This window comes from Hydra vulgaris, chromosome 06, assembly GCF_038396675.1.
Source record: "Hydra vulgaris chromosome 06, alternate assembly HydraT2T_AEP".
Classification (NCBI taxonomy): domain Eukaryota; kingdom Metazoa; phylum Cnidaria; class Hydrozoa; order Anthoathecata; family Hydridae; genus Hydra; species Hydra vulgaris.
The window spans coordinates 35,281,185-35,292,500 of NC_088925.1; the positions used below are offsets into that span (position 1 = coordinate 35,281,185).

Sequence of the window (11,316 nt, forward strand, 5' to 3'; positions counted from 1 at the left end):
ATCGATTATTGTTTAGGGGTAAAGTTTGAGGAATTATTTATTTAAAGATTTAAATATTTTAAATTAAAAATTTATTAATTGATAATAAAAATAATAATAAAAAAGATATATTTTAAATAAGTTATTAGAGTTTTTTTGTTTTGTTTATTATTAATTAATTTAAAGTGAAAAATTTAAAGCTATAAAAGTATTTTATATCTTATTAAACGATTTCTTTTATTTAAAATATTTGATCACCGCTAAATTCCTATAGACTGTTTTGATTAGCAGTTTTTTTAATAATTATATTGTACTTTATCGTGCTTTTTTTTTCTAGTTTTATCTGATGATTTATAAAATGAATTAAAAGTTTAAATCATAATCTTTAATAATAATAAAAATAATAGTAATAATATGGTTTTACAATAAGATTTTATATCATAATTCAAGATCAACATAAATATTTATTTATCGATTTTATTGATATTGACAGCTATTGTTTAGTGATCAAAACAGTTTTATGGTTTTTAAAAAACTAAAAATTTAAAGACTGGAAGCATTTCTAGATATTTGCGATCATTTAATTCAAGCCCTGACTTATATCTTGAAAAAAAAAAAAATGATATCTTGAAAAAAAAGTTTATGATGATGTCATATACCAAAACTGTTATGAATTAAACACGCATGAAGTAAATTATCAAATCTGCAGATTGCTGCTAATATTATACAGACTACTAATATTATACAGAGAACCAAAAAAAAATGGCGGCAAGCTTCGACTTAAACAACAATTTTGATTTTATTGGTATGCATTTTGGTATGATTATTTAGTTTTAATCAAAAAAGTTTAGCCCAAACATTTTTTTTAAACATTTTCTTCTGTCTTGGCACTTAGGGATCCCTTTAAAGTGGGCAGAGATGAGAAACAAATTTAAAATTTATAACAGCCTTATGGGATATATATACATAAACCATGTTTTTGGGATATTTTATCATGTATATTAGTATACATGAGCAAAAAGAAGCCCTTGCAATTTATAAATTTTTCTTGAAAAAAGGTAAATATACTATTGTTTATTAAGTTACCACATTTTAAGTACGCAAACAAAAGTAAAATGCAACGCAAACAAAAGTAAAATGTAACTGTGTTTAAAATAAAAGTGTGCATAACAAATTATTACATAATTACACAAGAATTTTGAAAAGCCAAAAAATGCTTTTTTTAATCAATACATTTTTGTAAGTATTTAAAGTAAATAAAATTTGTTATTGAAAATTTTGTTTTACTGAGTATCTGCAAACAAAAACAAACACATAAAAAACTTAAACTGCAAAAAGAAAACAACAACAAAGAAGTTCAGAACAATAAATATAAGCTTTCCTGGCAGTTTGCATCTAAATTTATCTATTAAAAAAAAAAAATCTTCAAAAGAGGAAACAAAATTGTAATGAAATACCAATTTTAATTAAATAAACTAAAAAATTTAATAATTAAAAAAAGGAATATAAAAAAAAAATAAACTTTTATAAAATTTTTATACAACTTTTGTATTCTTTTGTGGTTGTTGTTTTATACAAGTTAATGAAAAAAACAATATCTTTTATAACAATTTAACAACAATTTAAAATTTTGATATGGAATTTATTTATGATTTTTATTAGTTCGTATAATAAAGAAACTAATTTGCTATGTATGCTAGAATTATGAGAAATTTTGTTAATTTTTTTTCTTACCTTTATTCGTTTTGGCATCTTTTTGCTTTTAAAAATGTTTTTGCTATATTTGATGTTTTTTCTCAATACTTATATAATAGGAAAATAAGAAAATAAATTGCTATTTATTTGCAAAATATATTGTTTTACAAATAAATATTAATAATTTAAATAAAAGGATAATATTAAGTTCTGTAAATACATTTAATAAATGTATTTACCGCACTTAATGCATGTCTGATATTGTTTTTTTTATATTGCCCAATTTCCAACTTTAATATGAATTACTAAAGATAATGAACATGGCAATTATTCTGTTTGAAAAAATGTATTTAAAAACTTAAAAAAAAAGTTTTAAACAGGCACATTAAATTTCGTTAAAAAGTTCAGTAAATTAACAATGCACTAGCCCACAAGCTTTTGGAGCATCGTCAATAACAAGAGTTCATCAGGAAATAATCTATCGTGTTTAAATGCACAGTTTGGATAATCCAACAAAAGTGCAGACAATTTCAATGGGGGTATTGAAAACAACCAAATATTTTATATTTAAATATTAGTATTAATGACTTTTTATTCTTTTACACTTGTAAAAACTTGTTAAAATTTTTTTTTTTTTGTTACAAATAAATTGCAATTAGTTTTCTCGCTTTCCTGTGCATTAATAAAAACAGTAAAGTTTAGCAAAAACATTAGAAAAAAAAAAAAATTTAGGTACGTTATTTTTTTGAAACCTTTTTACTTTTTTTAATATTCAAATTTTTGATTTTATTTAGATTTTCTATTTTGTATAGTTTTCGTTTTTTTTCTTCGAGTATTGCTCTTTTATTCTCTCTAGTTTCTAATAGCTTTACTTTGCAGCAAATTCTTAAAATTCTTTCTATATAAAGATCAAGTTGCCTAAAAAATTACTTTTAGCATGGATGAACAAGGCATGCAATCAGTTGTACTTTCCGGGAAGGCTTGTAAACAATAATATTTTAAGATTTTAAAAAATTTTTAATTTTATACTTTTCAAAAACTCAAAAAACAAGTATAAAATTTAGTCTATAAAGTCTATACAAATTCTAAAAAGAAATCATCTTTTTGTTTATTCTTTAAAAAGCAATTTAATTTTTTACTTAATTAGTTTATGAACAAAAAATACAACTTAACCAAAATTATAGTAATTTAATAAATAAAATAATTTTAATAAAATTTGTTAATTGTAAATAGTTTTTAAAAATTTGTTTCCTAAAATTTGAGTTGCACTTTTCCCACATGATTAACAATTTTGTACAAGATTACACTTCAAGTAAAAAAATTATTTTGTTACTATTATTGGTCGCTCTGTTATTGGTCCCTCATTAGGTACATTTTAAAATACCAATCAAAAAATTAATCTATTATTGGTCCCTTATTCGGAACGTTTTTGAATACCAATCAAAAAATTACATTTGTTACACTTTTTACACAAGTTTTTTCCATTTACACAAATCTCATTCAGGAGCAAAAAACAATTCATAGATGATTTTCAAATAAACGACACTTGCTTTGAGTTACATAAAAGTTGTCATGGTTTACCATTTATTAAAAAGCAGTTGACAATTTTTGAAAATAAAGTTTCTAAAGTTGTCTACTAATGTTTGTATTCTTTTTCAGATGCAAAATGGTGAGAGATGAGGTTTTGTTGTTATGTAACAACAAAAGAGTGAGAGATGAGGCTTTGTGTATAACTTTTGTATTACATAATTATATTTATCTGTTCGTATGTATATGCATGTATAGCTTATTTGGATAAGGCGTTTACTTCATAAACGGAATATCTGTGGTTTGAAACTCACCTCTTCTTAAATTTTTTTTGTTTTTTTTTCTACACACACAGAGCTAGGAATAAAAAACGATTGGGAATTAAAAAAAAACAGGAAAAGAAAGGTAATATGAAACAATTAAGGCTATGTGAATAATGTTTAGACTGCATGACCTAATTGAAGCTTAAAAACTATGTATTTATGTGTGTGTGCTTTACTTAAAAAATATACTGAAAGGCCTAAATGGTATGAGAAATCTGAATCTGATGAGATGTGTATCATTTAAAAACATACAAAAAAGATTTTATATATATATAAATAAGAAAAGATAAATGGTTTCAAAGCAAACATATGCAGGTATTTAAAAGCAAAACAAAAAAAAACTGGGCAGTCGTAGGAATTGAACCACGGACATTCTGTCTAAGAAGTTAATGCCTTATCCAAGTAAGCTAAATGTACATATACTTGGTATCAAATAAGTATAATTATATAATATAAAAAATTATACATAAAGGTATACTTATGCATCACATAGGCGTTTTCTTATAAGCACAATGTATACATTAAAATTATACAAACATATTTTACAAACAGGTGGCAATTTACATTTTTCTTTTCCTTTTTAAAAAAAAAACAAATTTTTTATTTTTGCTTTGACTTATCAAGTTTTGTTGGTGAAAATAACAACCATTCTAAAAAAGCAAAAATAAAAACAGTAGACAAGTTATTTAAATTATTATTTTTTTTATATTTAAGTTTATTTTAATTTCCTATTTTGTTAGTTTTGCTTTCTTTGTTTTTGAAACTTTTATTATAATAACACTTAATATAATAAAATTTGCAAACAGTCTTGACCAAGTTATCTAAAATAAAATACTCATGTGCGGTCATACAAGACGAAAAACTGCATATGTTTCCTGGGAAATCTTGGTTATGATCCTTAACTTATCCTATATTTTGGGAAAAGAGATACTTTAGCTTTATTGAAAGCAACTTACTTAAGAAAAAAAAATACTGATATAAAACTTTCAAACTTTTTTTGGCTAAGGGTATGAGGAGCATGTAAACCTTGGATGATAACTAGTGGTAATCAGGGTAATGCTAGTGAGGGCATCATTTTGTAAAAAATTGCTTAGATTCTTAAATTCTTCCATAATGTCACATTTGAATAAATAAATGCCATTATGAAAACATGTTCAAACCACAAATAGTGCAACTTTACCTAAAATAAGAATGAGATATTAGTTATAAATCAGGGTTAATGTTTTTTTTTTAAAGGAGGGGGGGGGGGACATTTTATTCACAATATATTCAAACGCAGTATCTAAAAATTCTATTAAGTTAAGTTGGCTGTGGAGTTTAGACAAAATTAATTTGTAATCAAAGATGTTAAATTAAATGAACAAATTGAAAGTTTCATTTTCTTAGCAAATAAAAAGATTTATACTAAATAGAGATCAGCCTCTAACAAACTGATTAATAATCTTATAATATCAGTAGCTATATTAGATGGTTAATAGGTGGTAAATGTTTTTATTAAAGATGTTGAGTATTTAACATTTGCTGTAATATTTATAGCATTTAATAGAATTTGAAAGTATTAATACTTATTATTATTTACAGATCAATATTTTTATTTTAGATTATGACCTTGGTCATATTTGTTATGTCCACATGGTAACACTTTTTTTTCTTTATTAAATTTTTTAATAATATTTTTTTACTTCATTATACTTTTAATATATATATATATATATATATATATATATATATATATATATATATATATATATATATATATATATATATATATATATATATATACAACCCTCGGAATTAAGAAAAATGAGGTCGGCAATAATTTGCGGACCTCAATCTTGTAGAGGTCGGCATCAGGTCGGCAAAAATTATTTGATACAAAGGTCTGACCATAAAACATAGAAATGAGGTCGGCAATTTTATATATATATATATATATATATATATATATATATATATATTATATATATATATATATATATATATATATATATATATTTATATATATATATATATATATTTATATATATATATATATATCAGAGTTGAGCCAAATCGCTACCAAATATTTGAAAGGACATTGCTACCAAATATTTTTGTGGGAACCAGAAACTGCTACCACTCTTCCACTACTTATCAAACTTTATAATTAGTAGCGTGAGACAGCAACTAGTTCGCTACCTAAAAAAAAATTAATTTTAAAAAACCAAATGAAAAAAACTTCTTGTCCTCTTCTCTCACGTTGACTTTTTGATATCCATATGGCAGTCTTTCACAGGAAGACCTGCGATCGCATGTCTTTATATGACCAGGCAAATTACATTTTACTTTGATGATTTGACTGCAGCTATTTCAAAAAACATTTTTTAAATGCGCTGAATGAAAAATATTCTGAATTATACCTTAAAATAAATTAAGATAAAATAAATTACATCAAACTTTGAACAAATGCTTTTATATTAGTGAAATGCTTTTAAATAAAGTAACAATTTACTGATGATGGTCTTTTTTTAAAGTATAATTGGCAGTTGTATATATATTTTTAATTTATAATATATAAATTGTTTAAGTGTACATTTTTTATAGTAAATGTTATTAAAGATAAAAAATTGTTTGTTCTTATAAACGATGGCATTCTATGACAACGAAAGTCTTTTTAACGAATTTTAATATAAGAATAATTAAAGTTAATACATTTGAAAAGATAAACAAAATTTTGTTGAAAGAAAAAAAAGACAAATATTTTAGAAAGTTGTTACAATTAAATAAGTTTGATCTTAAATGCTTTTATATTAACGAAACGCTTTTTAATGAAGTAACAAAACACTTCTAATGAATTTTTATAAGTATTAAAAACTGTTTTTTTTTTTACTTGTTGCTTATCTTTTAATATATTAAAAAACAAAAAACAAAGTACAAATGTTAAAATAAAGAATGAAGTGGTTTTTTTACTACATAAATTAACTAAGCATTTTATTTTAGTGAGTTTTTTTTTTTTGTGTGTATTTTTGCTTTAGTTGAGTATTTTTTTTATTTTCTCTTTCTTTAAGATTTTTTTTTTTTTTTAAAGTTTTTTTTTTTAGATAAGTTTAAGTACTAGTAGTAAAACAAAGTACAAATGTTAAAATAAAGAATGAAGTGGTTTTTTTAATACATAAATTAACTAAGCATTTTATTTTAATGAGTTTTTTTTTTGTGTGTATTTTTGCTTTAGTTAAGTATTTTTTTTATTTTCTCTTTCTTTAAGATTTTTTTTTCTTTTTTAAAGTTTTTTTTTTTTAGATAAGTTTAAGTAAGTTTTTGTAACACATTTTTAAATTTTGAAAACATGTCAAAAGCCATGGTCAAATCGTTAAAACAAATTATTTTTTGCGTGGTCATTTTTTTTTTTCTTTTTTTTTTATTTTCAATTACATCGCAAATGGTGGACGCTTTTTTCTAACGAATAAAGATAACTAATTAAGAGAAAAAAAGAAAAATTTTATAAATTAAACGAAAAATAAAATCATCTAAAAAGAAGAATAAATAAATGTTTTAAAAGAAGCAAAGAAAAAGAAATATTTGAAAGAAAATAAGTAAAGAAGTATTGAAAATAGAAGTTAAAAAAGTTAATGAGTGAAATAAATAAAAAGAATGGAAAAGAAAGAACAAAAAACTACTTATACATTGAAAAAAGAACAGCAAATCAAGATTTATTATTTTTTCATATATTTCTTTAGTTTTATTTCATATATTTCTTGAGTTTTATTTCATATATTTTTTTAGTTTTCTTTCATATATTTGTAGGATTTTTTATTTACGATTTTTTTTTTTAGTTATGCTGTTATGCAGTCTTATAGTAATGATTTTTCTTTAGTTTTTTCGCATAAAAAGTTTTACTTATTATTTTTTGTTAATAATTTATTGCTTTATTTTTTAGTTTAGTTTAGTTTTATTTTTTTTTTTATTAATTATTTTTAAATAGTCATATATAATTTTTTATACAGTTATATATTATTTGTTTTTATTTTCATTTTAGCCATTTATTATATATATTTTAATATACGTGTATTATCATTATTTTGTTTTTCTTTATTTTTATAGTTTTTGATTTTATTTTGTCGCTTTTTTGTTGCTTTTTTTTCCCAAAAGTATATAAGGTAATTTTTTGTTTTGTTTGTAATGTTCGTTGTAACTTTTATTTTGATTTTCTCAGTGTTTTTCTGTTTATATTTTATTTATTTATTTAGTCATATTATTTGCAATATATTTTGGTTATTATATTATAAGAACTATGATTAATACATTTACTAAATCCTTATAATTTTTTTTAGCAACAGTCGTTTTTATGACATTGTTAGTTGTTACGTTTTGTCGGTTTATTACTGTTTGTAACTGTAACTTTGTATGTTTAAACGATTGATGTTTGGAAAGTTATACCGATTTATTTAAATTATTATAATTACTATATTACTATTATTACTATTGTTAAAATAACTTATATAAATATTATTATTATTATTTATTATTACTATTATTATTGTTGTTATAAATATTAGTTTTATTATTATTACCATTACTATTTTAATTATTGCCATTAGGTGTTTGCTTTATATTAGTAGTTTATACTATTTGTAAACAACCTTGAAATGTAATACCAAATATTTCAGAAATATATTGATTGATTGGTCGATTGATTGATTGATTTATATAATTGTGTGCGATCGCACGTCTTCCTGCGAAAGACTGTATGGGATGATATAAAGTGGCGCTTTTTAAAATTTTTTTTACATTTTTTTTAGTGTTTTATTCTAAATTTAAATTTTCTAAGTGTTAGTTATTTTTTATGAGTAAATTGTAACTTACATTGATATGGCCAACATTTGTCTGGTGAGTCTCTTTTTGGATTCTGACGCAAAATCTAGTTTTTTGGCGTTGATTATGCGCAAAAAGTCTGAAATCATGCATCTTTTTACTGAAAAATGGCAGCTTGTTGTCCAAAATAATCCAAGCTTGTTGTCCAAAATATCCAAATGTTCTTGGATAGATAGGTATTTTAGCGTATCATAGACGAAGTTCAAAATAGTGGTTGATGGTGTCGGCCAACCTCAGGGCTGCCTTGATGTCATTTGCTATCACAAGCCAAAAAGCAAAAAAATAGGATTTTTGGCTTTTATTTTTAACACCTTCTCTCTCTGTTTTTCTTAATTGACTAAACAAAACTGGTTAAAGGCAATAACAGTTTAAACCATTTTTTGCAGTTCTTGCATAAACCAAAAGATTAAAAAAATTTAGTTAAAATTTCCATATTTCAATTGACTTCAACACTTTTAAATATGCAAAAATTTCCACTTTCACACACTCTCCCGTTTATACTAAGCTTCTAATGCAGGTATGACATAACGTCTGCAAACAGCTTCCCAGTTTACAAAATTTTACGTCTAAAGAATTTTTTCATGGCGCAATAAATGACTTGTTATGTGTATATTATTGCAACATTAACGTTACAAACATATGCTAGTAACAATTATAAAATTAAATTTTGTGTTTAATAAGCAATTTTTATACAAATAAACAGATAGCTTGTGCAAAAACTAAAAGCTCTCGTAAAAAGTAGTTTAGAATAGCAGCACGTATGGCTTGCCATGTTGGTTTTAGCAGAGCTTTTCTCCGCTCTTGTGCTCATTTACTCCTGCCGAGGCCTGTATATATATATATATATATATATATATATATATATATATATATATATATATATATATATATATATGTATATATATATATATATATATATATATATATATATATATATATATATATGTATGTATATATATATATATATATATATATATCGTTTGATGAAGTGTTGTATTATAATAATACAAAACTCTTGTTTGTTGAAAAGTGCTCAATATTTAGAAAATTTATTTTGATTATATATAAATTTCAAAACAAGCATAACCGCTCTGTTTTGAAATTTATATATAACCTAAATAAATTTTCTAAATATTGAGCACTTTTCAATGAACAAGAGTAATGTATTATTTTAATACAACACTTCATCAAACAATATAAACACTCCACCAGTTGAGCACTCTACTCAAATTCATCCACAAGGTAGAAAAATTAAACTTGCTCTTAAAAATATCTCAATACCATAAGTGAAAGAATTTATTTTACAATTACTGGCAAAGACCGATTTGCTTATAAAAATAATGAGGCGGAAAGCGTTTTTTTTCATTAACAAACAGTCAGATGAAAAAAATTCTCCCGATTACGTGAGCTATGGTATTAGCTCTTCTAAATGTCCTCCACAGATTAAGGAAATGTGTTCTTTCGAAAATGGTTTAATAAATCTTGTTAAAACCATCAAATTTCGGAAAATCAACAATGTTTTTCAAGAAAAAATAGCAAATGATATAAAATCTATACGTACCTCACAAAAAACTCTAGTCAACAAAACATCAATTAAAACATAATTAATCAATTAAAACAAAACATAAATTATCTAAAGATCAATACAACCATCTCCTTAATAATGCAATTACTTCCACATATAAAAAGGCTGACTCTAAACTCAAGGATCAAATAAATAAGCAAGGTTAAGAAATCTCAATTAACCATGATGTATGATGATCAATTAATCATGATGTATGTACAACAAGTGCTTATCAGAGTCTTGTTTTCCAGCCTGCTGGAAAGCGGCCTCTGTTATCCTTATCTTCAAAAATTCTGGAGAGCCATCTGACTCGTCTAACTACCGCCCCATTAGTCTTCTTCCTATCATAAGCAAGGTTTTTGAATCTTTAATTAACAAACACTTAATTTCTCATCTTGAATCTAATAACTTACTTTCTGACCATCAATATGGATTTTGAACTTATCGTTCTACAGTTGATTTGCTAACAGTAATAACAGATAGGTTTTATCGTGCATTAGATAAAGGTGGAGAGGTTAAGGCCATCGCTCTTGACATTTCAAAAGCTTTTGATAAAGTTTGGCATGCTGGTCTTCTCCATAAGCTTTCTTCTTATGGTGTATCCGGCAACATCTTTAAGATTATTGAATCCTTCCATTTCAATCGTAGTATAAAAGTTGTCATCGATGGACAGCACTCTTCTTCTTATTCTGTAACTTCAGGGGTACCTCAAGCTTCTATCTTTGGTCCTATACTCTTTTTAATTTACATTAACGATTTTCCAGATATTCTCACATCTAAGGTGGCATTGTTTGCTGATAATACTACCATTTATTGTTGCCGTGATAAGAAACCATCACCCTCTGTTTGCTTGGAGGGGGCATTTGAGCTTGAAAAGAATCTCACTTCTGCTACAGCATGGGGCTCACAGTGGCTGGTGAACTTTAATTCAGATAAAACTCAATTTTTTTCAGCCAATCGTTATCGCAATAATTTAGATCTTCCTATATTTATGAACGGTGATGTACTCAATGAGTCATCTACTATTCATCTTCTAGGATTAACTCTTACATCCAATCTTTCTTGGAAACCATATATCAAATTGATTGCAAAATTAGTTTCTGCTAAGGTTGCATCTCTTTATTGAGCTCGACACTTTATTCCTCCGGATTCTATTCTCTATCTCTATAAATCTCAAATCTGGCCTGGTATGGAATACTGTTGCCATATTTGGGGCGGATCTTCTTATGCCCTTTCTCTTTTAGACAAGGTGCAAAAACACATTGTAAACATAGTTGGACCTGCTCTTGCAGCCAACCTCCAACCATTGTCACATCGTTGTAATGTTGCTTCACTTTCTCTTTTCTACAAATACTATAATGGGCACTGCTCTAAAGA

The 11,316-nt window shown here is 24.7% G+C and overlaps 1 protein-coding gene across 1 annotated transcript in view; it reads left to right on the forward strand.

Annotated features, from left to right (window-relative positions):
- Window positions 1–11,316, forward strand: part of LOC136081801 (uncharacterized) — a 51,506-nt gene that overhangs the window by 5,530 nt on the left and 34,660 nt on the right. Inside the window, exon 2 of the mRNA XM_065799968.1 lies at window positions 5,125–5,159. Within this exon, the coding sequence (XP_065656040.1) occupies window positions 5,125–5,159 (35 nt within the window). The remainder of the gene's footprint in view (window positions 1–5,124; window positions 5,160–11,316) is intronic.